Source organism: Protomyctophum bolini (genome assembly GCF_963924005.1).
Source record: "Protomyctophum bolini genome assembly, chromosome: 18".
Lineage (NCBI taxonomy): Eukaryota > Metazoa > Chordata > Actinopteri > Myctophiformes > Myctophidae > Protomyctophum > Protomyctophum bolini.
The window spans coordinates 31,793,337-31,820,782 of NC_137879.1; the positions used below are offsets into that span (position 1 = coordinate 31,793,337).

The window sequence follows — 27,446 nt, forward strand, 5'->3', positions numbered from 1 at the left end:
GAAACAAAAACAAAAGTGAAATAAATATACATCATACAGTATGTATGTTTTCTTTGTCTGCTGGTCCCATGCGTTCTCCAAAATGTTCTGCAAGTGTGAATATCTTGTGTTCAAAAAGCCATGCAAGTTGCTCTGCGTCACTTGAGATCTATATACGGTATATACCTGTACACACTCACGCACAAAAAGCATTTAAGCGGAGCACTCTTTCTTAAAACTCATTCTTAGAACGTACAAATCAACGAAAGGTCTAACGTGAGGTAAGAAAAAAAAAGGAAAAGAAAAATCCGTAGACACATTTACTCGTTTGTTTGGTTTTATAAGTACGATCTTTGACGGTACTGCATGGCAAACAGAGAGAGAGAGAGAAAGAGAGAGAGGTTACCTGAGGTTTTCTCCTCCCTCCGAGCATTCCAGCTCCAGTTTGGCTGTCTGGTTGCTGACAAACTTGTGGAGGTGAGAATGTTCCAGGGCCCTCCACACCTCTTCGTCGCTGTACTTTTCAAAGGGGTCAATGTTCATCCTCAGGGACCCAGAGAACAGAACCGGTTCCTGAGGCAGAGAGCGATGCAGTGAGGTGGGAGTTTTAAGCATGCACACCCCTAGCGTCCCTGTTCTGAGCATCATGTCACAATAGGAAAACATTCACACGGCGCAGCGGAGTGACCTTGTAGATTGAGATTCGGCAAGAGATTTGGAGTGTTAAGTAAAGATGGACTCCTTGGGGAGCCCGATATATATAATATACCGCATGTAGTGTTTAGAAATGTCCAGACAATAGTGGACTGTAACAACTACTGGCTGAAGAAAACATGAAGTGTTTGTTTAATCACAGCTCTGATATGGGATATATAGTGTTATTGGTAACGTGTACTGTAAGATAAAACAGCACTACACACTGAAAGGGAGGAGTGTGACATACCTCCAAGACACAGTGTGTGTGTGTGTGTGTGTGTGTGTGTGTGGTAAATCGTGCATTCATATAGCCTATAGCGCCTTTATCCAAGGCGCTTTACATAGATTGTGCATTACATTCACGCACACATTGTTACACCGATGGCGGCGGAAACCATGCAAGGCACCAACCAGCACATCAGGAGCAATTAGGGGTTCAGTGTCTTGCTCAGGTGACTCTTCGACACTACCTCTGGGGGAGCCTGGGTTCGGGCTGGAAATTACCATCCAGCCACTATACCCCTGAGCCACTGCCGCCCCCGTGGCGTACTGGTGCGTGTGCGCGTGTGGTACCTGTGGTATAATGGTGAGCTTGGACCTCAGGTCGTGGAGGCCTATCTCGGATATCTTAACCCCATCGATGGTTATCTCTCCCTCTGCAGCTTCCAGCAGGCGGAAAAGGCACAGCGTCATGGAGGATTTCCCTGCACCCGTACGTCCCACGATGCCGATCTGTGCATAGAGGACAACTCACAGTTTATGAACATTCTCCCCAGTATGCGGTAAGCAAGCACACACACACACACAGACGTATGGGTCATCATTACTGGACTAATCAGCACAACTACTGCTATAGATATTTGTATTTTGAATGAAAAATGGAATATCGAAGTTCGAGAGTATTTCTGCAGTATCTCTCCCAATGGCTTTTCTTTATTCTTTGTTTCTGTAAATAACCATAAAACATACTATATAATTATGTCAATTTCATATTCAATGTTGATCTTTTTCCGTACGTCTACCAGGCCACAACTCAACCCACAACTACCTCCTGCTTACCCGCTTCGAATGTTATCAGCCGATAATAATCACTAGTATGTACCGAAAAGCTTATTGAGTGAGTACCCGTTATCAATAAGCTTTGGGCTTATCAAGCCTGTTATCGAGCATAGCGGCCCATGACATCACGTTGAAACAATCAAGATAATCGCCCACGCTGGCACAGATATGTCTAAAAGTGTATTGATACCTGCCAACCAGCGCAGCCCGAGTAAACAACATTCACCGTCTGTACACAATACATATTAACCAGTTAACAGTTTCTTGAATATTATTTTATTGGTAAAAAGGTCAATTGCCTTCCGTTTGTTAGAAAGGTACTGTAGTTGAAGGCCCTAGTAAAATATACTGGTTCTGTTCAGAATTTATTACCTCCCATCTTTCCACAAAATAATAGAATAAGAACGTTATCAATAAGAATTAACGAGCTCCATCCCTAATCAAGAACCATGAAATGCAGCCAGTATAGACATTTCCACATATCGCCTACCGCGAGTAGGCGACTAGAAAATGCGGAAGTGAAACGACTGCCACCGAAGTGAGAACATCGTGAAACTGACTTACATGGCCGGTAAAGACTGATTAAAAGGGAATTACGTTGCCTGTTAATAAGACTGAGGTTAGGGGGTTAAGAGTTAAGGTTAGATTTAGCTGTTAGTCGGAAAAACAACGTGACCAAAGCCTGACAACGATGTCAGTATGTGGAAATGTCCATACCGGCTGCGCTGTATGTAGGTGTCGATAATAACGGCTGATGGCGGTGATCTAAAATCGTCTGATATAACATCCAGTAAGCCGCTATAGCTTCTCACCTTCTCTCCTCCTTTGACGGTGAGGGTGAGCTTCTTCAGGACGAGGTCCAGGCCCTCTCGGTACCGGACGCTATAGTTCTGGAACTCCACGTTCCCTTCCGTCGGCCAGTCAGGCGGAGGCTTCTTGTCCTCCACCTCCCAGGGGGCCTGTGGGGGCGCAAACCGCAAAACGTACCGTTTCACACAATGGAAACACTCTCCTTATGGTCCTTAGAGTACTGACAACTCCTTGGCTTTAGCCCGGCAAAACCTGAGGCCGACACTAAATGTTTTATAAATTTTATATATATAATGTTTTATATAATAAAATAAAGTTTTCTGCAAAAACTTGTGTTGCTATATCAGTGGTACTTTTCACGTCAAGGACCCCCAAAATGATGTGTATTTGGCCACAGACCCCATCTCAAAAATAATGTTGTTCCAGCAGGGATCCCCAGACGCAAAGATTTTAGTTACACATAATTATTATTTGCTTTGAATATATATACACCGGTATTCATTTTTCTTCTTAAAAACTAGCAGATCTACAAGCTCATATTTAACGCGGCACGAAGTGACATGCTCTGCTATTTGTCATGACACACAATGTACAGTATATACAGTAGCTACAATTTTAAATAACCAATGCTTACCCGGATTGAATGGGTTAAAGAGGTACTGATCGCCAATTAAGCTCAAGGACTCAAGAGAGTTTGGAACCTTCTACTAACACAGCTCATAGCTGCCAAACAGGTATGGAATGGTGACATTCTGCATGTTCTGTGATGGCTAATGAGAAAGGCATGGCGTGTGCACGGTGCTGCATGTACCCCATGTATCTTACAGTATGTGAAATAGAGGGGCTCCATGAGGAGCAGAAGGTTGTATAACATTTATGGGTCTAGTTATGGTTTATAGGTCTTGTTCTGTTTGAGAACATGACCTGGCAGCGTGTCAGCTTAAGGGAAGGTGTGCAAAAATTCCTGCCTTTTAACAGCATGCTCTCTGGGCCAGCACAAAACCCGACAATATGTTTTTTTTTGTTTTTTTAAAGCAAACAAAAACCTGTTAAGTGCCAACTTTACGTGCCATGGGCAATTGCTAATGGTGCCATGCACACACACACACACACACACACACGCACACACACGCACATCGCCACAATGCACGCCCACACGCAGCAGTACTGTACCTCTGTCTTGGTCTCCGAGTACTCCTTGACCCTCTCTACCGCTACGATGTTGCTCTCCAGGTCTGAAGACATCCTTACCATCCAGTTGAGAGACATGGTCACCTACAGTACAACACAACACAGCTTTAATGGCGCTGGTGCATGGGAGAGAGGTCCACTCCACCCTATAGAAACAATGTGGTCGCATGGGTCTTCAACCCCTAGAGCAGTGGTTTACAAAGTGGGGTCAGGGGACCCCCAGGGGTCCTTGAGGGAGTCCCCAGCTAAATGATAGTTTGGAACCAAATGGTTTTGGGTCTGTAACTCTGAGAGTGTACAAATGGGGTCCATTTGTACACCCTCAGAGTGAAATTAACATTGATTTTACAATATAAATTGGGGTCTCAGAGATAGAAATGCCATTGAATGCAGGGGTCCGTAGCCTATTGCATATCAAACTGAGGTTTGATCAAGTTTTGAAGGTTTAGTGGTTATATGTTGAAAAATGAAATACACATTAACAAAAAAAGGAAAAACACTGGTGGTGATGGGGCTGAAGTATAAACGATCTATGAAATCAATGGGAAAAGTTTAATTATGAATATAATTATGGAATATACTTGAAATAAGGAGTCCTTTGCCTGAAAAACATTCAAGACCCCTGATCTAGTGGCTATCAATGGGCACAAATTCCCAGAAGTTTTGCCTGCGGGAGGGCCAAGGAAAATAGGTGGAAATCTCATACGTCCAAAGCTGTAATTGATCAGGATTCAAATAAAAATAATGGCACAATTAGCAGATCTACAAGCTCCAAAACGCGCCGCTGTTTCGAGCTACTTGATGCTTGTGTGTGACGCTGTAGTATGATCAAGCAGGAGAGTATCAAGATATGTTAAGAGGTTTGTGTACCTACCTGTATAGCATAGGACACAGACAGGCCCACCATCCCAGCGGTCAGTTTGTCCTTCCAAATCACAGCAAACAGGGCAGCAAACAGTATGACGCAGTTCCCAATGAACTCGATGCGTACGCCCAGCCATCTAGGAATTAACAGTGTTAACACAGTGCCATAGACACGCCATTAAGGGCCATGTTAGGCGTTGTTGCATGCCACCGAAACTAGCAGATCTGCAAGCTCACAACGCGTCGCAAGCACCAGGTGTTGTGACCTTGTAGATCAGGCTGTTGGTTCGTGTGGTCACTGTAGGCTACATCAAAAGGGCAAGGAAACATGACACACAGCATTTTATTTATATTCTGTCTGAGATGTGACAATATGATTGGCAAATGTTAATTGGAACGTCTGGATGGCCAATTACAAAATGTGCTGTAAATAAGTAACTGTACACAACTATGTGAACAGATAGTTAAAATAGATTGCAGAGTGCCCTGTGCACATGCATTTGACAACGCTCCAATTTGACCTGATTGACAAATAGTTGTAATGTATTTTCTTGTTTTCTACATCAGTCGTTCCCAGACAGACACAAGTCCAGGTGTGCCTTGGGATAACATCACATTATTATTACAATACAAACAAGTATACTACCTTTATACTGTACTTACTATATCAGTACTTTGTTCATATCAGTACTTTGTTCATTCACTTCCCAATACACACACAAATTATATATCCTAAAAACATTTTAACCATCTTCAACCTGGTGTGTGTATGTGTCCCCACACACACACACACACACACACACATTTCCAAGAATAGCAAAAACAGCAGATCTACAAGCTCAACGCATCACATCGCCTATAAGGTTCACCAACACAGTAGTACAACGACATGCCCAACATAGAGATGTCAGATTGAAAGATGTTAAATGGAACGATCAGGATTAACAATCAATTGTACAGTGCACAGAACCACAGAACCTGTGTCCTTGCATTGGCGATGGCACGAGGGAGGGCACCTACCTGTTGGACACCAGGCCAGGGTAGTAGCTCTTCTGGTTCTCGTCCACCTTCACGTCATTCAGCAGAACAAAGGCAGAGTTCCTGCCAAAGGCTCGGATTACACTGCTGCCCGTGATGGTCTCGGAGAAGTGCGAGTATATGGGAGAGCGGCTGATAGACTCCAGGCGCTTTAGCTGCCTCGACGTGGCTACGTAAAATCTCTACGAAGCGTTCAGAGGAGAGAGGCAAACACAATATTATTAAGTGTGTGTCACAACAACACACACACACACACGGTAAGACATTGAAAGTTAGGATATGCATACAGTAAGCAGACCCAAATGTACACATACACACACATGCACACGCACGCGCACACGCACAGAAGCCAGACACACCTGCAGAGCTAATTTTGATGTCTGTGTTTGATTTGACATGTTTACGCCACAAAATAGAATGTTGGATCTCTGGTCATTTGATTTGCTTCATGCTTTGGACGCGGTGTAGTGCTGGCTAAAATGATTTAATTGTCTTCAGAGACTATAGTCTACAGCCCATACCAATTCTTCGAACAATCATTTATATTAAACTCTGCAGGTGTTTTCACACCTAATTTAATGTCTAAATCAAAATATGCAAATCGATTAAAAATGTCATTATCGTAACTAAAATACAGTAGTTCAGACATGAACTAGAAACCTGTGGTAACATTTTCAACAGATATTACTGCCTATATGCCATCATATTGTTGTAGTGACTGTTTTGGCTTCTATAACCCTTAACAATTTCCCTCCATAGCATATTAGTATCATTCATTAATGTGAGATAGGTTTTGTGTAAATCAGGCAGCTTCAACTGGAGCCCATTTGTTAGTAAGACGGTAATAAATGGTGCAGAAAGCATGCCATGCAACAAGAAAGCAATTATAAAGATGTTACTCGAGGAAAGAAAACATTTTAGGTATAGTAGACAACTTGATACAGTTTCCCCGGCCTAGAGCATCGACATACCGTATATTAATATAAATATTAAGGCTTTTTGTTAACCCATTCTGACCGGGCACCCATTTTGGTGTTAGCATCATGTTATGCTTTAGCTATTGAAAAATAGCAGATCTACAAGCTCATAGCGCGCCACCGAGTGGCGCGCTACGAGCTTGTAGGTCTGCTATTTTTTGAAAAATCGAAAAACGACTGACATTTTTAGAATCTGATCTCAGGTCAGAATGGGTTAATCAGACCAGTGTGTGTCCAGTGGAAACCTCGTATGAATCTGATCTCAGGTCAGAATGGGTTAAGTCAGTTGTTTCTGTATGAATTGGTGTCTAGGCACATGTGAGCACAGATTTCAATGCTCCACGCTGCCTCGCTACGCCACCCTGAGGCCAGGTACAGGATTGTTTTAGATCATTCGACAGAACCTCATTTCGCCCTTTCGGTTTGATCGTTAGTAGAAGAGACAAGGGCTTTTTTAAATAAAAAGATTCAATGACATTGCAAACTACAGGATTGAAGATGAAATGCCCAAAGTTGGCACTCATGTTTTAAAATCAAACTTGGGGCTGTTACAAACAAATCTTCTCCCACCTAAATCACTGCACCCAAAGGCTCAGACATATGAGGAGAAGACGGATTGTTTTTTTTAAGAGAATGGGAAAAGCAATGGCACATAAAGCACATAAAATGCTAGTCAAAAAGCCAGTACTTTGCATGAATCAGTGCTGCGTAATGAAACGGCTCCCAATAATTAGAATGATTGATAATGAAATAATCAAAGAATGATTAACCCATTTTGGGGGCGGGAACCCCTTTTGGTGTTAGCATTATGTTATGCTTTAGCTATTGAAAAATAGCAGATCTACAAGGTCATAGCGCGCCACCGAGTGGCGCACTACGAGCTTGTAGGTCTGCTATTTTTGAAAAAATCAAAGAACGACTGACATAGAAACATAGCTTTTTCAGAAAACTGTCATTTTCAGAATGATTAAAGCAAACCATGCCTAATTCTACACACACCACACCACTACTACTACTACTAGCACAAACTACTAAACGGCTGTTTGTTCACCAGCTACCACAGTGTCTGAATTAGAGCCTGACCCATGCCACATGTCGGGGGTCCCATTGAGTCCTAGCCCACTATGTTGAGACTGGTATTTGTCACAATAAGATACATTGGACAAACTTTGAAAATGTTCACCTAAATTAAAATGAAATGCCCCGAAAATAGAGATGCCAGGTTGAAAGTCATGGTTAAACATTTGGGGCACATCGGCTTTAAAACTAGTTTTTAACCGATGTTTACCGAATGTATGATTTGAATCCAACTGAGTCATCGGTCGGGCTCTGATCCTAAGAGACCACCTTAGTGTCTTATGGAGACAGGGGTCTGAATTCCCATTCTTATATTTCCAGTGGTGCTGTTGTCCAGAACAACCGCCGTGACAAAACTGCACGGGGGGGGGGGGGGGGGGGGCGCCAGATAGCCTCGCAAGAGGCTGTCCGCTGGCCCACCCACTGCGACTACCGGAGGCCGAGCCTCACCGCCACTACAACACTAGGACAGCAGCGACCGTCGGGGTCACATCCAAATGACGACAACAACAACAACGTCTTCCGACAAAAGACCACACAACACCACAACACTCTCAGACACAGCATGCTATCAATGAGTTGGCAAACTGGCGTTTCCTATTTACCTGGACCCACCAATAGAACACCATTAACGGCCCTACGACTACGAGGAACATGGGGGTGAGGACAGAGCATACGAGCAGCACATTCAGTGTGTACCAGAAAGTGCGCATCCATATGTCAATGTTCTCCGGAATGGAGGTGTCTATAGTGTCCACGTCTTTGCCGAAGCGGTTTAGGAGGCGCCCGGTGGGCACGCTATCGAAGAAGGCCTGCGGCGCCCGCAAGACCCTCCGGAGCATGTTGTCGTGCGTGAGCTGGGCCGCGCGCAGCATGCTGTAAGACCGGAACAGCAGGCCGTTAGCCAGCACCAGCGCACCTGAGAGAGGGGGAGGGAGGGTACAGAGTAATCTAGTAAGAGAGTGGTGACACTATAGCGTTGACTCTCCATTGTAACAATGGAATGCGAAAGTGCTCATTCTGTCTCAATGGGATAGTTCCAATGTTTGGAACTATAGCCCATAGCGCCCCGCTTTGCGGCGAGATCAAAGTGTGTTGCCGCTCTCTTACTATATTACTCTGGGAGGGTACAGGTGATATCAGACACCCGTGTTAACCCCATTAAGACCTGACCTCACACTTTTTCCAAATCTAAAATGACACAGATGGAGTTAATTGGAGTGCTTCACCCTGTCACCGTTTCTCAACCAGTGTTCAATGGCATTATTACAGGTGCTCTGTGGGAAAACGTTTAAAAAAAAGGAAAAAAACATATATTGTGTACCTTTGCTAAATGTATCAAAAGAATATATGTCCATATTTGATCAAATAAATGTTAACTACCAGTAGGCATAGTGTGGGACACACAACGCACGCTGTTGCTGTTTGTTATTGTAGGCAGATTAGTATCTAATGCTGCTGCTGAGCTCACTTCCACTTACTGAATGGAGATAATCTGAGGTGTGAACGCAAGCAGTCACACGCACACAGCTTAATCTCGTTTTCCGAGAAAATAAACAAAGGTTGAATGGAGACACACACACACACACACACTTTAGCTGCCATCTCCCTAACCAGCCACTAGAGGGAGCCAAACATCACTAAAGACAACTACAATGTGAAATAATATCCTCACTGTTACTGTGGCAGGCAGAGGACAGGCAAGAAATATTTTGATTTTTCTTCGGTTGAAAATATGCCATCTGTGTCATACACCGTTTGCCAAAGTATACATTAGCCTTCACCTGTAAGCAAGAGAATGTTTCCTAACCTAAAAGCACAATGAATCATCAGCCCATGCTCTCACGTTATTCTAGACACCGAGGCCATGATGTAACATGATGTAACATGTGTGCTCACACGCTGTGTCCTTGTATGTCATCATGATAATATGACGACATACTTCATGTGCATTTATGTACTCATGATACAAGTGATAAAAAGTTATTCTCATTTGAACCAGTATTAAAAAGGTCTTGTCGTCATGAGTTAGCTTAATATTTAGTTGACAGTGTCGAAAAATACAGTAGGATTCCGTTTTGTTTTGGGTGCTAAAGTGTAAGAAGTGCTACCTCTTGTGGTGATTGATGTAATCAGGGCTTAAAGCAAAAGAAAAACCCCAAGACTGCACTGAAATCCTCAGGACTGAAATCCGTCCCCAGGACTGAGAACTCTAAGCCCTGTGTAATGGAAATCATAAATAAATAAATAGTGAATACATACATATATTCTCTCAGTTAACTTAAAAAGTCAACAACAAACTGCTCTCTGATTATATGTACAGGTGTCGGTGCATGCATGGATTAACCCATTCAGGACGAGAACCCCTTTAAGCATTATGTTCTGCTTTAGCTATTGGAAAATAGCAGATCTACAAGCTCATAGCACGGCACAGAGTGCCACGTGACTAGCCTGGCTAATAAGCCAGTCTCAAATCACTGTCATGTGGCAATTGTTTTGGGCAACGGCTGATTCGCGCCTGGCCTGGGGGGGGGGGGGGGGGTCCCTGGAAGATGGGGGTCAGCCGCCAATTACATGTAATGTTTGGGGTCCAGCTGGACATGAAATGGTTTGAGGACCACTGACATAGAAACTCAGAAAAGGATTTAGAAGACATTTTGTAGAACCGGCCTCAGGTCTAAATGGGTTAAAGCAAAATAAAATCTCATGACTGAAAATGACCTAAAGTCCTAAATGTGCGATTCGTGGGACTGCATGAAAGGAGCCGCCGCAACACACTAGCACCGAATACTAAACAATCAACACGACATGTAAAACGATGATGTTTTAGTAATATTGTCCGTGTTAAGTGTCGACCAGGTGAAAGAAATGACAGATTGAGGCTTTAACCCTTTGCTTTCATACGAGATATGAAAGACCACTACAGATTTTGTGGAAGAACCACATCAAAATTAAAACAGGCGATCTACTGTACATGCTCCCAATGATTGAGAGCACGGTTTCGCTGTGCAAACGTGCCTCCAGAGATGGCATGACGATGGCTTCTAGGGAATCAAAAAGACTGAAATCAGGTTTGAGTCTTGACGACTGAGAACTTGAATCCATGTGTGTGTGTGTGTGTGTGTGTGTGTGTGTGTGTGTGTGTCTGTGTGTGTGTGTGTGTGTGTGTGTGTGTGTGTGTGTGTGCGTCTGCAGGCAGGACAGGAAGTGTGTTGGGCTGCTGTGAGGGGGGTAAAAGGGAAGTAAAGGCACAACGATTAGGACAGAGCAGAACCGGCGGACGGCGGTCAACACACCCGGAACATCAACGGCTGAGGAGGAGGAGGAGGAGGCGGAGCCAAGGCAAAAGTTCAGAGGTCAACAAAACAGCTGCTGCACCAGGAAAAGCCATGCAGAGCGCCACTCGGGAACAGGAGAGCACGAGAAGAAGAAGAAGAAGAGCAAAGGGTCAAAGGGCAAAAGGGGAGTTTCCGTTGTTAATTGGACGTCCACACAGCGGTTGCCGGGGCCGGAGCCTCGTTTAGAAAAAAAACTGAAGCCGCCATGATGGGGGTACCTGGACAAACACGTATACGAAAGTCAGCGGCGCCACGACCACGGCGAAGATGGGCGTGCTGGCAATGATTACGATCAGGGTGGAGAGAGAGGCGAAGAAGGAGCCCAGGAACATGAGCACGGTGGACGGGAGCGACTCGTCGATCACGTAGATGTCCTTGGAGAAGCGGTTGATCACGCGCCCTATGGGCGTGGTGTCAAAGAACTCCTGCGGCGAGTGGAACTTGTTGACGAGCAGGTTGACGTGCAGCTTCTTGCCCGCGCCGATGTTCCCCATGGCCAGGGTGAACGCCGAGCACATGACCAGAATACCTACGTTGGAGATGGAGGAGGTGGGGGTGTGGGAAGGGAACCGGTGGAGGAGAGGGCAGGATAAAACGTTAGGGTTAAAAAGGTGGCCCTCTGTGTGGAGTTTGCATGTTCTCCCCGTGACCCCCTCACAAAAAACATGCAGTAATCCTGGTCTCTAAACTGCCTCCACCTGGCCAGCCGGGCGCCTGAGTGTCCAAGAAACTTGGACACTCATGCATGAAGGAAGCATGAGTTCAAGTCCGTTGCTCTCCCCAGGTTGGCGGAGGGTGTGTAGAGCCCAGGATCACATTGGATAATTGACACAGGGGTGAAAAATGGGTTACAAAACCGTGGGATAAAAATAAAAGGTGCATCTCAGGAGCAGGACTGGTAACAGATAGAAGGAAGGCACTGGAGCAAACTCTGACAGTTGAAGCTGAAACAACAAAAACGACGAAAACGTTTCGATGTAGCTAGAACATCTTCGCCAGGTAGTTTGACCCGACGAAGACGTTATAGTTGTCGTTTTTACTTGCACACCTGCTGAATAAAGGCGTTATGGTTAAAAAAGGTTTTTTGTGTGGATTTAGGAGGACGACTGTGGAATTAAAAGTGAGACACGGACGGCTGCGCCTCTCCTGTATCCAAAGATGCGAGACGTGCAAGTGTAGCACTGAAAGAGGAGCATCAGTAATGTCACAACAACACTACATTATCTATATAAATAAACAGCGCGATGCGTGTTGAATACTGATGGCTGGCATGATGCATGATGAATAGATTAAAGGAATTTATGGCACAAGCGTGCAACACAACCGTACATACGCAACAGTAGAATTAAGTTAGTGTTCTTGCCTAATCCTATAACAGTTCATTCATTGTATAGACTCCACAGTGCAATTATTGTGAGGACCTGAAAGCCATTAGTGTTTTGCGATGTGCTCTTAATTTGTCCAGAAGGCATACTGGAAGACCGTGTGTAATTGTTTGTTTTCTTTACAGTCCATGGTTTGTTTGTTCACATGCAAAGCAACTACCAGAAAATCAGGAAGATCAGGCTGTGTGTAATGGATATACAAGCTTGTCAATTGACATAGTAATCCATGAATTACGGTGATTGTGTGCTTTCTTTTTATAATAAGAAAATGTAAGTGTGTTGAATTGTGGTTTATTTTGCCGAAGAAAACATGTTAATATCATAAGCCTTGGTTTGCTACAGATCCTATTTTCTTCATTTATTCCAAACCCAATGCAGAAATTCCATTTGAAATCCACTGTGCACTGGGAACCCAACAGTAACATAGAGACATACTTACAAAACGGCATCAGACCTGTGAGCTGAATAAACTCAAGATTATTTTCATATTATGATAACCTGAACGACTCGTGTCGCCGCAATGGTAAAGTTGACGAATGTAAACAAAGTGGACCAATGCCCAAACATCGCTGTACGTGACACATGCAATTTTGAATGCCCGCTTAATCCATTCTGGACGCGAACCCTTCTTGGTGTTTTAAGCATTATGTTTTACTTTGGCTATTGAAAAATAGCAGATCTACAAGCTCAGTAGCTTGTAGATCTGCTATTTTTGAAAAATCGTGAAAATGTGGTGCAAATCTTTGAATAAATATATATTATTAATTTAGCTGTCAGCCTACTCCTATCTACTCCAGTGAGAAACTGTGTCCTATAATTGCAATGTGCTTTACAGGCTTCTTTGTTCACGGGATTTTACCTAAATCTATGCTCTCTGTGGTGCTAGTGCCAGTCATCAAAGACAAAGTAGGCAAGCTGAACAGCTCAGATAATTATAGGCCCATAGCCTTGGCCAGCGTCTTGTCCAAAGTTTTGGAAAGAATCATTCTCAGTAGACTTGAGAAATACATCGTGTCTACAGACAACCAATTTGGCTTTAAGCGCAAGCATGGCACAGACATGTGTATTTTTGCGCTCAAAGAAATTTTAGATAAATATAATGGACACAATTCTACCATGTATATGTGTTTTATTGATGCTTCGAGAGCCTTTGATCGCATCAATCATGAGAAACTTTTTTATAAATTATCGCAAAGAGGGGTCCCTAACTTCCTAGTCAGAATCCTAGTGTTCTGGTATGCTCACCAGACGATGAGTGTAAAATGGGGGAGGTCAACCTCTGCTCCTTTTGGGGTAAACAATGGCGTCAGGCAGGGTGGGATTTTATCGCCCTTTCTTTTTAATGTCTACATGGATGATTTATCTACAGAATTAAATGCTTGTGGTACAGGGTGTAGGGTTGGAAACCTGCTAGTTAATCACCTGATGTACGCAGATGATTTGGTCATCTTTAGTCCTTATAGTGCTGGCCTTCAACAGCTGCTGAGTGCATGCTCACAGTACGGGGCTGACTTTGACATTAAATATAATGCAAAAAAGAGCAAGATTATGATTGTCCGTAGCAGGGAAGACAGACATTTAACCTTTCCTGATTTTTATCTCTCTGGCTCTATCCTTAGTGTCTGCAGTGAGATTAAATATTTGGGACACATCATCTCGAATGACCTCTCTGATGACAAGGATATATTTAGACAGCGTCGGATGTTGTATGCGCAAGGAAACATGCTGTGTAGAAAATTTAGCATGTGCTCAGTACCAGTGAAGATCTCACTTTTTAAATCCTTTTGTACACCCCTGTACACCGCCCACCTGTGGTGCCGCTACAAGCAGGCCAGTATCAGGCGATTGACAGTGGCATACAATGACTGTATGAGGCTGCTTCTGAGAGCTCCAAGAAGCTCCAGTGCAAGTCAAATGTTTGTCAGTGTTGGGGTTCCCACCTGCTCTGCTGTGCTACGCAATCTGATGTATAAATTCATGTGTAGGGTATCTGAGTCAGTAAATGACATCATTAATGTCATCACTAACATGGTACGTAGTTCTGTCAGGTTCTCCTCCAGACTGTGGAACCATTGGCGAACTTGTCTGTATGTTCGAAACTGAATATGGTGGAACTCTTTTTATTGTATATTTCTTTCTATAGTATTATTCTTTTTATCTATTGTGTTGTACTGTGATATGGATTCCCCTGAGTCTGCAATAAAGAAACAATCAATCAATCAATCTATCCCTCCATTCATTTCAGAAACATACGTTTTTCATAAAACGTCTAGACGGGTTAACGCGGGCAGACGTGGTTCTCTCACCTTGTGTGAGGCCCAGTGCCGCGTACACTCCCACCCGGCTGGGAACGTTCACGTCCGTTCGGTTCAGGGCGGCGTCGTTGGTCCAGTGGCTGAGCCAGACGTTTGCTCCGATGGCCGCGGCATTCTGGAGGGCGTACAGGACACAGATGACCACGGACAGCACTGCGCCCACCGCCTTGGCATACTCCATGTAAACCTTCAGTTTGACCTGGTGGAGGAAAGGAGTGGGGCAACCATTTAAACCAGGGATGGGCAACTTTGACAATGGTGAGGGCCACAATATTTCCACACTCTCTCGAAAATAGCCGATCTGCAAGCTCAAAACAAGTCGCAATGAGACGCGTTTTGAGCTTGTAGATCAGCTATCTTTTGCTATATTTGAATTGAAAACCTGAATCATTTTTTGCAAATTTTTCCCCCTGAAAAGTAACCTTTTTATTGAATTTCAAATGCATATAAATTATATGCATTATTAATACAGTAGTTCCTGAACTTTCAAAGATAGTGTCAGCTATGCCAAATGTTTCTCTTGATTCCTCCAAGTGCTTGCCTTGCATAGGTTAGATTTCAGTCAAAGTCATGTTTAATGTAAACGGCACTCACTGCTGCTTGTTCTGCTTGTTCACTGCTTGTTCTGCTTGTTCACCAACAGGTGAACAAGCAGATCTGCTTTATGGCCAGTCTGAGATAAGAATCATAGCAGGGGATGTGTTTGCAATGTTAGAAATGTCAAGCTAATCTTACAGCATACTGTAAACCCTTTTAATCCTTTAGTTATGCACTGCCGCCTCCCCCGAACCAGGCCTAAAGTAAATACAGTAGGTAAGATTATGAACTTATTAAAGAGGATTATAGGAGAAACCGTTTAGGCAGTTAAAAAGAGAGAGAGAGAGAGAGAGAGAGAGAGAGAGAGAGACCACCATCCACGCACATGCAACCAGCACCAACCACACCCCGATACACTTATGCCCAAGCTCTGAAAACAACCACTCCCAGACCCCACACATGGGAGAATCCCACCCTATATGAGCACAACATGCATGACAGAGACATGTACTTCACACGGATTACAGTTTTGTTTGAAAAACCACCAAATGTTTATAACATGTTTAAAACATGGAAATACGGCTTTCAAAAGCATAAAACGTCTCCTGTATGGATGTATAACTATCTCTGACGGAAAATGCACAATCTTTTATAGTCTCACGAGATAGTATTACTCAAAGTGATAATATAACACAGCTCTGTTTACATTGTATTGTTTTGTTCCACTTTTGCATTGGCAATGTAAACGTATGTTTTCTCATGCCAATAAAGCTCCTTTGAATTGAATTGAATTGAGAGAGAGAGAGCGAGAGAGCGAGAGAGAGAGAGAGAGCGAGAGAGAGAGACAAAGCACTGACCCGACCGGTCTCTGCGGTCTCCGCCTGGATCAGTTTGTTGGACTTCTCCGACTTGGGCTTCTTCTCAGCTTGAGGCTCGGAGGGTTTCTTCATGCTGCACGTGTGCTTCCTCACAGAGCGGCTTCTGGGGTTTTCTTGGTCCGCTGAAATGATGCTGATCTGCCTGTATAACAAGGGGAGAGCAAAGAGAAATGGTGTTGTTTCTTTTCATGCCAGAGTCAGACCCTAGAGTCAGCCTTTCTTCATGCGCTTAGATCACAGTGCACCAGAACCTCTACTAGTCATCCTCTTTGGTCCAGCAATTTCTGAATTCCCAATAAAATAACACCTTTTGGTACTTGCTATAGACAGCTATAAATAAATACATAAATAAAACAGCGCCATAATCTGATAAAAGAAAAGATAAGCCCAGTACCTTATAAACTTTCTCTTTTCTTCATTGAAGGCCGGTTCATTTTCCACCATGTCTGCATGGTTACTAAGGGTGTCATCGTGGAACTCGTCTTCTTCTTCAATGAAATCCACTGTAAAAAAAAACATGACCTACTTGTTATTTTGAGGACAACTCATTTGCTATTACAACTTAAATACAAAGTATTGAAGTATGTGTAAAAAATAAATATAGAGTGTCAAAGTGAGTTTAACGTAGTTTAATGTAATCAGATAGGACTTTTCGAAGTATGGGCTGTCAACTAGAAAGTAGTTTTTTTTGCCACTCAGTAGGCGTTCCCGCATAACTTCCGGGTCACACACTTCTAATGTTATCAACCAGTATGTTCCTCATCAGACCATGCAATGGAGCAATATGGACATTTCCTACATACTGCCTATACCGCGAGTAGGCAACTAGGTGAAACTACTGCCGCCGAAACTGCGCTGTGGCCGGTTAAGACTGAGGTTAAGCTTAGGGTTAGTCGGACAACGGCTGACAACAAACATCAAAATGTAGGAAATACTGGCTGCATTGCATGGGTCTTGATAAGGGCTGATGATGGGACATTAAATCATCTCATAACGAAACAGCCATCCGTGTATGATGATAAATGTCACGCACATACAGTCTACAGTTGCTCCGTATAAAAACCAGAGATAAAGAGCATAATGGATAATAATATACCCGTCGCCTCGTCCTCCTCGACGATGTCCTCCAGGGCGTAGTTCCGGAGGAACTCGGCGAAGGCTCCGTTCTGCTTGAGCAGCTCCTGGTAGGAGCCCATCTCAGAGACCCTGCCCTCCACCATCACCAGGATGTTGTCCACCTGCGGCAGGAAGCTGATGCCGTGCGTCACCAGGATACGAGTCTGCAGGGAAACCACAGGAGACAACTGTACTTAAGTACTCCACATATATACTATATATATTTATATAACTCACTTTAACCACTAGGGCCATCACAGAGCCCCCAATCTATCTATCCAAGTCTCTAGTCTAAGCTATATGAAATTCACTGTATAATACTGTGCTGGTGGTAATCTCTTGGACGTCATAAGTGGTCGTGGGCGCATCGGTATAGACTAGAGGACAAACATGAAACCCTAGTAGCGCTACCCTGGGGCGGCGAACATTCTGTGATAATAGCAGATCTAGAAGGCGTTGTTGAGTTGTCAGCCCCCAGTCAACTATGCACATAGGCCTTTACGTTGAGTACATGAAACTAGTTTCCCTACCCTGGGGCGAACATTCTGTGATAATAGCAGATCTAGAAGGCGTTGTTGCGTTGTGAGCCCCGTGAGACTCCAGTCAAACTATGCACATAGGCCTTTACGTTGAGTACATGAAACTAGTTTCCCTACCCTGGGGCGAACATTCTGTGAAAATAGCAGATCTACAAGGCGTTGTTGTGTTGTGAGCCCTGAGGGACTCCAGTCAACGGATAGGCCAACAAACGGGAAACAAACAGTCCACATGCTGAGATTTATGCAAAAATGTTGTCTTTAATTTAAGACGCCCACGCGTGCAAGTATAATAGGTAAAAGCATTCCTTTGTCCCTCTGTCAATCACACTCCTTAACAGAGTCCTTGCAGAGGGCAGACAGGGTAGGGGTCGAAGGTTATGAGGTGATGTTCTTCCCCTCTTTTGCACTAGGTATGGTGGTGTGTGGTTTTTTAATGTTGTTGTATTGTATCTGTATGCTGCAGGGTGGGTCCTTGGGGCCCAAGACAAATTTCTCCTTCGGGAGACAAAATAAAGAAACCTTGAACCTTGAAGACGCGTGTCTATTTAGTATCATCAGTGCTACTGACACTACAGACACCGAACTGAATATACTCTTGTCACGATTGGGTTTTGAAGCTCAACAAGTCCCTTCCTCAAACTACACACGCACGCACGGAATGAGTTACAATTTAAAAACACTTTAAATATTAACTCCATGATCTCACTGAAGAAAAACCTGCTAGTTATTCTTGTTGTTTTACATTGTAATTGTTTTCATACTCGGAATTTTTTTCTTTGCTTGCTTTCACAGTACACTTCTTTCCTCCTACTGTTCTTATTTCAATATCATTACTCTGTTGTATTATGCCTACTGTAATCTCGGCATCATTGAAAATGAGGGCTCTGCCCACATTCCGAGAAAATAAACAAAGGTTGAATGGACGGACACACACACACTCCCTCACTCCCTCACTCCCTCCCTCACTCCCTCCCTGAAAACTCTGGTTCTCATAATTCCGGCTCCAGGAAGCGCAGTGACAGGATGACGAGGAGGTTAATTGGGTTAGGGGTGAGGAGGGTAAGACTTATCTGCTCTCCTCACCTTGCCCTTCAGTGCCCCCTCGGGACCAATGAGGTTGTCAAAGATATGTTTGGCCACGTGGGCGTCGACGGCGGAGAGAGGGTCGTCAAGCAGATAGACGTCAGCCTCGCTGTACAGAGCTCTGGCCAGGCTCACCCTCTGTCTCTGGCCTCCCGACAGGTTGATGCCCTGGGGAGTAAAAGAGACAATTAGTCGCCGTTTTATTATTCGTTTGTGAAAATGGTCGACCTACAGTACAAGATCACAACATGTGCTCTCGCGTTGTGAGCTTGTAGATCGGCTGTTTTCACTACTTTTGTGCGATGCTTGTAGACTGGATGGAGTGTAGGGCATTAAAGGGATAGTTCATCCAAAGAAATTACTTGTTTTTTACTCCTATGTCCAGCTCTTAGCGTGCGTTTAAACACAAACTTTGTCCTAACACAAACCAATGCCATTGATAATGAATGGCCAGTTTGTGTAAACACAAAGATTAAAAGACTAATGATTGGCCGGAATGAGATGATTTATGATGATGACGTATAGTCAACCCATGAAGCCTTGAATTCATGGACTTTTCCATTCCTAAGCCAATTATTTGATGAACGGCAGACTCAATGGAGACTCTTTGAGTGTCCGCTGGTCCTCAAATTATTGGCTTAGGAATGCGACAAAAACTAAAAACATATCTGAATTCAAAGCTCCACGAGGCGAGTAATCGATGTCAGTGAACTATCCCTATGAGTCACGAAAAAAAACATAAAAAGTTGAACTATGGACATACAAGGCTTCTGCCCGACAGCAACGTATAGGTAAAGGTGAAAAGATCACAACTGTGATAATGATGGCTGAAAACCAAGAAAGCGTAAAACATGTATGTCATGCCTAGACCCATCACCAATTAGCACCTTCTCTCCTATCTCCGTCATGTCTCCTCCGGGTAGGACTTCCAGGTCGGGGGTCAGGGCGCAGGCCTCCAAGACGCAGCGATACTTCTGCTCGTGGTAAGCCTTCCCAAACAGAATGTTGTCCCTCAGAGTGGCATTCTGGATCCAGGCCTGCTGGGGCACGTACGCCACCGAGCCCTGGAGATGGAGAGGAGGAGGGTATTTGTTTCTTTAGGAACTGGAACGTAAATGTGACTTTTAGGACACATGAACCACGTCTGTAACTCTGTATTTCACATTCTCAAGATTAAAAATAAAACCTTAAGAATTAGGGTAAACAACAAAGAAAAAAAGATCACACCATAACGTGAAGTGAGCGGTGCCTTTGGAGACAACAGACAAGCTCTGGTGCAAGCAAAATAAATAAATATACTGTATATATCAGGGATTTTCAACTGATTGTGAACCAGGGACCACCACCTTGACTAAGGATCAACCTGGGGGCCACTGTTGTGTTGTAATGGGATATGTGCTTGTTATGGAATGCATCCCATGTCTTATATTGTTTCTCAAACGATGGTCCACGGATTTAACTGATATACAGTACTGACAGTACTGATATCTTGGGCGTGCCTTAACCTTTATCCCTAAACTTTTTTTTCCATATTTTACTATCTTGAAAAATATTTTAAAATAGTTCAACTAGCAGATCTACATCCATACATTATGGCTATTATCGGCTATTTGAACTATTTTAATAATAGTAATAGTAATACATGTATATATATATAGTAAAAATGGCAAATATGTGCAAGATATAGCACATGACATGATTATATGGGCACATTTCCTAATAATGATGGACTCAATCAGGCAAGCTGGTACACTTCACCCTTCTTGAGATTCTAACTGCCTTTTCTGAGGAATTTCTTAACCTCAGACTTCCCAGTAATTCTGAAAACATTGACGCACTTCCACAGAACAGTGCACAGACGGATTAGTGCACTGTTCCGTGGAAGAAAATACAAAATCTTCACTTTGCTACATTACTAAATGCATGGTCAGGGACCACATGCAATACCTCCACGGACCACCAGTGGTCCACGGACTACCTGTAATCCTACTCCAAACGGACACACATACGGACATAGGGACACACGAAGCATTGGATCAGTGTGGAGCGCTCAAAAATGTATGTGAACAAACTGAACATAAATGTGAACTGAAAGGCAATGTGAGGATGCCAGAAGGACCAGCCCAGCGACTTTGCATGTGCAGATCCTGCAGTCTCGGATGTCAGGTTGAGACGCTTACCCGAATGGAGATCTCGCCCTCCAATTTCTCCATTTCCCCCAGCAGGGCAGAAACCAGCGAGGACTTCCCACAGCCCACATGGCCCACCACAGCCAGCAGGGAGCCCTGGGGCACCATCAGACTGAGACTGGGGAAAAGGGGAGAACAGCGGCAAGTAGAAAAGCTTTTAAAAGAGAGCCACTTTTGTATTTAGGAAACCTGATGGGGGGGTCAGATACGAGGAGAGGATAGATATTTGATAAACATTTTATTGGCGGCAGCAAAAAAAGCCATCACAAGAAAATGGGGACAGATGGAACCTCCAACACAGGAACAATGGGAGGACTTGATTCAGGAGATTCATTTTATGGAAAAACTAACACACAGTCTGAGGCTACAAGAAGAAAAGATGGAGGACAAATGGTATAAATGGACAATATTTAAGGGTATAGGGAAAAAGAAAAAAAAAGAGAGCCACTACGTGTTTTTATCATTCTTAAAGCTTTGAAAAGTCTGTGGTTTGTATACGAGTGTTCAGATGGATTGGCTCCATTTGTTCACAAGAAGAGAGACCGGGACTGTGAGGTCCCATCGTAGGCAGACACCTTCTGGACAGAATGTCCTTTCCATCAGAGGCGGCCTACGATGTCACAGACCGCCGCAGTCAGTCTAAGGCCTGGGAAAGCCCCATCCCATGTACCTTTAAACATTATCGACGTTATCACTGTCTGTGACATTTCATTGTTTTAGCTGTGCGTTAAAAAGTAGATACCAGATTTTATTTTATGTTTTGAGGAATTTATTATTTGATTAGGCTTTTATTTAGGTTTGGGTTTGTAATGTTATTTTAGGTTTTTAGTTAGGTATTGTATCGTTATGTTTGATAGCTAGCAGTAATTTAGTTTTTTAGTTTTATGTATTTGTATGTGTGTACTGTATTGTTTAATATGTGGGGACGACGGACGGAAATGAGCTCCAAGCTAAATCCGGCACGTTTACATGAGATCATGTAAACGTGATCTGTGACTGTGATACTGTGAACATGTATTGAATGTGCTTTAACGTCCTGTACAAATAAAGTATAAAAGTAAAAGAGATGTTAGCGTTTACCATAGGGCCATTGACAGCTACAGTTGCAGGTTACTTGTACAAATCTGATGCACTGTAAAGTAGTATGCAATACTTTAAAAATCAGCAGGCTCAGGCATGAAAACACCCGCATGTCAAAATGCATCACGCCGTTATGGTAGGCTTGGTAGCACTTATTATGCAGGTACAGTTATGCAGGTACAGCATAAAGCAACAGACCTAACCACATGCCAAGTCAGTGAACCGTGTTAAGTGTTCAAACGTACTTGTGTAGAAATGGAGGATCTTCTTTACCCCAGGTGAATTTTCCATTGACAACGGTGACAGAATAATCTGTTGGATAACAAAAAGTAAAATCAGTTTTTCGAGTGGTGCAACCACTCCAAGGAACAGCAATGTCTGTGTTCATGTGACTATGTGACTATGAGCGCCAGTATGACTGAGTACCAGTAGGGGCGCTGTTGTGCCAGAAACAGAGAGAGAGAGAGAGAGTGCTGCACTGTTGCTTGATGAGAGAGAGAGAGAGAGGAGGGGGGGGGGGGGAGGGGAGTTGCACCACTCAGTTCACACAGGTGTGATGTTTTAATCAGCACACCGTTTTTGCACTGGTGACGGCCATAGAGCTAATGAAAAATGAGCGTTTATAAACTCGCGCTAACTCAAACCCCCATCACTCTTGTACAAATGGGCATTCAGCCACAAGGTGACGGGTACAAGTGTGAAGTTGATGACTCATTTCTAAAACGTTCTATTCTAAGAACTCAAGCAGGAAATAGCGCTGAATTGAGACAATAACAATGCACATCCTTTAATGTTGGCACGGCGCCACAACGACCTTCCTAGTCGGTTGGGATTGTGTACGCACCGCTGGGCATGTGCAACGTTAAGCCATTTTGGGGCGGGAACCCCTTTTGGTGTTTTAAGCACTATGTTATACTTAAGCTATTGAAAAATAGCAGAATTACAAGCTCATAGCCATACTCATAGCGCGCCACCGAGTGGCCATGCTGTATTCTTCACCTGTAGCCGTGTTCTTCCTGTCCACCGAGTCGGGGTCCAACTCATCGTGACTCAGGAAATTCTCGATACGCTTCAGCGAGACGCTGGTCTGACAGGACAGAGTAAACACAGTGAGTGAATGATGAATGATGTGGGCGTGTGCAAAACGGTAGAGAAGAGAATTTTGGAATTCTGAATATGTAGAGTAGAGAAGAGAGGTCTGGGGACAAGAGTGGAGAGAATATGAGAATATGAGGAAAGAGAAGAGTAGAATAGAGTACAGTAGAGTACAGTAAAGCAGTGGTTCCTAAACAGTGTGCAGAGGAACACTGCTTTGCCGTGGGGTGCAGGTGTGCCAAACACACAATAATGCAACATTACACAGCTGGAAAAAGTTATGAATTATTTCCTAATTTATTCTATCAGTACGTTGTGTGCACTCATTCATTTCACTCATTTCCCAATGTAGAGGCAAGTTGTATACCCTAATAGAAATGCATTTTATTAACCATTTCTCAAACTGGCATCCCTATTTTGGGAAAACCTTGCATTTTCAATTTAATTTAAAAATAAATCTTAATTGGAATCTTCCCACGAGCTCAAAACGGAGCATGAAAAGTTTAAAAGCCACCTCCAGTAGAGTAGAGTAGGTTCCTACCTGCACAATGCTGCTGATGACTTGTGGCAGCATGCTGAGAGGGAACCTGAGGATGTTGAAGAGAGAGAGGGAGACAAAGGCCTTGTCTGCATCCAGGATGTTATTTTCATCCACAGTCACATACACAGCGAACGTCGTCATAGCAACCTGAGAGCACATGGGAAAAAAATTATGAAAACAAAAAAAAGAGGACACTCGTAAATCCAAGGAACGCAGCTCTGCAGTACAGCTGTAACTTAGTAGTAACCTAGATTCAAAATGTTTTTATAGAGGGACAGACAGGAAATGGGGGAGAGAGATGGAGGAGTGACATGCAGTAAAGGCCGTCGGGATCGGGAGTCGAACCCGTGGCACACTGCCAGGCTCAGAACGAACACATAAGTAGGTGAACACGGACATTGCCGTTCCGTAACTGCACAATTGAAGTGAGCAATTTCCCCGGTAGCGTTCGTGACTGGACGGAACGTACCAGGAAGGGTGCGCTGGTCCAGGCCATGGTGGAGAGGGCTCCCAGGTAGGCCGTCTTGCGCAGCACGGTGAGCTCCTTCTCCCGGATGGCTAGCACCTTGTCCTTGAAGGAGTTCTCCCAGGCGTACAGCTTCAGCACCTTGATGCCATTCAGGATCTCGTTCATCAGCTTGATGCGAGCGTCTTTGTACTGCATCTGTTCCACCTGGCGGGGCGAGGGAGAGTGGGCGGGCAGAGGGAGGAGAGATTGAAAGAGAGGTGCAGTGGGCATAGCACAGGTCAACTGACAACAGACATATATAGTTTTTATAGTTTGAATCAAAGCAGACACACCTGTAATACTTTCATACAAGCTGAAGCTATTAATAAATGCACATGTATAGTGTATTTGCGATAAGTAAAAATACACACACACACACACACACCTTTCTTTTTATTCTTTAAGATCATATCCGTAGACATAAGTTATACACAGAACTTTGCCAAGTGCTTTGCACATGGCATTGAACTGCAAGCATTCAAAAGCTTTTGACTAGTATTCTCTGCTATGCCATTAAATGGTATGACTGGCTGCACGTACCTGATATGCTCGTGTCTTCACGGCTATGGCTGCGTTTAACGGGATCAGAAGGATCATCACAGCCAAGCCTGCTAGCACTGATGGCCCGAGGGTCTAGGGGAACGAAAGCACAACAATGCATTGTCAATTCACTTTACATTGATGCAAATATCACCAGACACAAAATGTTAATAAAGGGTTCCTTTAAAGCAGGGGTTCTCAACTTGTTTTTTTCCTTTCTTTTGACAACTGAAGTAGCCCGTCGCTAAGTCCCTCCCCAACCCGTCCTTGTCCAATAGGCACGTTGGCAAGAGAGGGGACATGGCAAGCTGTCATTCTCACCCATTGAGATGCATGGTAAAAGGACGGGATTTCTCCATATAAATAATCGATCATTTCAGTAGCAAGAGCTTCAAAATGTCTTCTAAATCTAGTCAACCAGGCCTACAGTAGGCTGTATGCACTGGAGATATGGTGGAAATGTTAGAGGGAGAAACTATCCAACTTACGCCCGTCCGTTTTCATGTAATGCAGGGGACTACGGTGATTACCGATTAATATTATTGCCATCACCTTGGTCACTGGGTGGCTCAGTCGTGTAACTTTCCCGACCTCAAGCGACCTCAACACAGCTACTGTATGCAAAATAAACTCACCATTGTACATATTTCAATCCTCACCATTAATTCTAACAAAAAGCTAATGGAAAGTCAACGCGCTTTTGTTGCATCAATGAAAAATAAAATCTAGCTTGAACTCCTCACTGATGATGTCATTGGCATGTACATTTTAGTTAACCACTACCTCTGACTGAGACACAGAGCAACTAGATAAAAATGGCACGGTCGTGTAATTGAGCATTAGTGAGGACCAATACGGAGGTAAGGTTGTAAAAAGGCTAATAATGTTACTTTAACAGAGCTTGATACCAGCATGTGTGCACTGTGCAGGGATTGAAAAGGACCAGCAACAATCCTGTGCTCAGTTTATTGTTTTTTCATTGATTTATGTAACAACTGCACAAGTAGTGTTGAGAGATAGTGAATTATCCAAGGAAAGGCATTACTAGTTAATGGTTGGACATAAAAAGCTCCTCTAAATGTTTCATGACGACAGGCATTAAGTGTTGTTGCTGGAGAAAAAGGGTTAGGAGTTGAAAAGCATCACTTAGCATTGACCTTGGTAGAAGCTGATTTTTTATTGTATGCCTATATGTGAGTAATGAGTACATTATCAGCCAGACATTCAAATGAAGAAATTATCACCTGGCATTTGTCGTTGGCCGAGGTAACTTCAATACCTAAGGGCAACGACGAATGCAGAGATATCAATCATTTATCACATACCTTCCTAACAGTATAGCTATATTTTTGTGACTATGACATAATATATTGGCGAACAAAATGGTAGCCCCACTGGGATTTCTCAACGGTTTGAGGAGGGATTTGGCTGAGATGAGAATACAATATAAAGGTGCTCAGGATTCACAGCCATTCTGTGAACTGCTCAAAGTCCCTGTTTTGGTTCCTTCCTGCTCTGATAAACTCTAACGCGTCCTCACACGAGAATTATACCAAACTCAAATGTTGAATATCTTTTCTTTTACTCTTCCAGAGTGAGATAGCTCACAGTGACAGTTCAACTTCACTTCACAACACTGTTATCAGCACTACGGCTGATATGACTGATCACCCTCTCTGTACATATTCAGAATTCCAAAATTCAGTTATTTATATGATGAGCAGGTGCTAAAAGAAAGCATCATGTATTAGAGCAGACAGCTCTCACCCCCTATACCGGGAATATGAATTCCTGCCATCCGGCCAATGGCTAAAGACCCCTGTTACAAAAACAAACGGGTAAAATGTTTCATTCATACCTACCTCCATCCGAGCCATCAACAAGGGAAGCAGCAGGAGGAGGTAGATGTAGTTACACTCAGTGCACTTTAGCCCTGGTTGCACTTTATATTTAATGTTAACATATCTTGTGATAATGTATACGTATGTCCCAGTTTGGGACATATGAATAAACTTGACCTTGACCTTCCACTCACTCTTACCCATATATATACCCATGCATACGAGAGCCCTTACCTGCCAGAGGAAGTACAGCGCCAGCACGATCTGCAGCGGAGCAGACCACAGCATGTTCAGGAAGGTCATGAGGTCCATGAACCTCTGTGCGTCCACAGACATCAGGTTAACGATCTCTCCCACCGTTGATGAACGCTTGGCTGCGTTGGTTATGACCAGCGCCTGGAGAGGCAAAGGCAGAGAGAAAACAGCCCTCTCGGTTTTTATCGTCAAAATGGCAAGCTTAGTGAAATCCTCAGTGTGGCCTCAGCTTGAGGACTGCAGCTTGCAACATACTGTTCAATCTCCTCCATTATAGGCAGTCGGTCTATTTGGAGGAGAAGGTGCTTTTTGTACCCATGATTTACTTTCGGTGTTGGTAATCTGACAGACTGAAGTGACCAATGTTTGCTGTGAATAAGTTCATGTGTTGCCTATATTCTGTACATTTAGGGCTTGTTTGGACTCAAGCACTGAGACACGTGATGTTTCGAGTGCGTAGTATATCAGAAGCAACTGAAAATATTTGTGCCATTGATAATGTATTTTATAAATGT

The 27,446-nt window shown here is 43.7% G+C and overlaps 1 protein-coding gene across 1 annotated transcript in view; it reads right to left on the reverse strand.

Annotated features, from left to right (window-relative positions):
• abcc3 (ATP-binding cassette, sub-family C (CFTR/MRP), member 3) overlaps nucleotides 1-27,446 on the reverse strand; it is a 50,246-nt gene that overhangs the window by 1,527 nt on the left and 21,273 nt on the right. The window contains exons 10-29 of the mRNA XM_080789674.1: nucleotides 26,911-27,072; nucleotides 24,836-24,928; nucleotides 24,257-24,460; nucleotides 23,788-23,934; nucleotides 23,151-23,238; nucleotides 22,397-22,463; nucleotides 21,063-21,189; nucleotides 19,770-19,946; nucleotides 18,883-19,050; nucleotides 17,241-17,424; nucleotides 16,539-16,647; nucleotides 16,124-16,286; nucleotides 14,721-14,928; nucleotides 11,248-11,558; nucleotides 5,620-5,819; nucleotides 4,610-4,736; nucleotides 3,718-3,819; nucleotides 2,547-2,693; nucleotides 1,249-1,407; nucleotides 386-552 (exon numbers count right to left, since the gene is read on the reverse strand). Coding sequence (XP_080645800.1) covers nucleotides 386-552; nucleotides 1,249-1,407; nucleotides 2,547-2,693; nucleotides 3,718-3,819; nucleotides 4,610-4,736; nucleotides 5,620-5,819; nucleotides 11,248-11,558; nucleotides 14,721-14,928; nucleotides 16,124-16,286; nucleotides 16,539-16,647; nucleotides 17,241-17,424; nucleotides 18,883-19,050; nucleotides 19,770-19,946; nucleotides 21,063-21,189; nucleotides 22,397-22,463; nucleotides 23,151-23,238; nucleotides 23,788-23,934; nucleotides 24,257-24,460; nucleotides 24,836-24,928; nucleotides 26,911-27,072 — 3,110 coding nt within the window. The remainder of the gene's footprint in view (nucleotides 1-385; nucleotides 553-1,248; nucleotides 1,408-2,546; nucleotides 2,694-3,717; nucleotides 3,820-4,609; nucleotides 4,737-5,619; nucleotides 5,820-11,247; nucleotides 11,559-14,720; nucleotides 14,929-16,123; nucleotides 16,287-16,538; nucleotides 16,648-17,240; nucleotides 17,425-18,882; nucleotides 19,051-19,769; nucleotides 19,947-21,062; nucleotides 21,190-22,396; nucleotides 22,464-23,150; nucleotides 23,239-23,787; nucleotides 23,935-24,256; nucleotides 24,461-24,835; nucleotides 24,929-26,910; nucleotides 27,073-27,446) is intronic.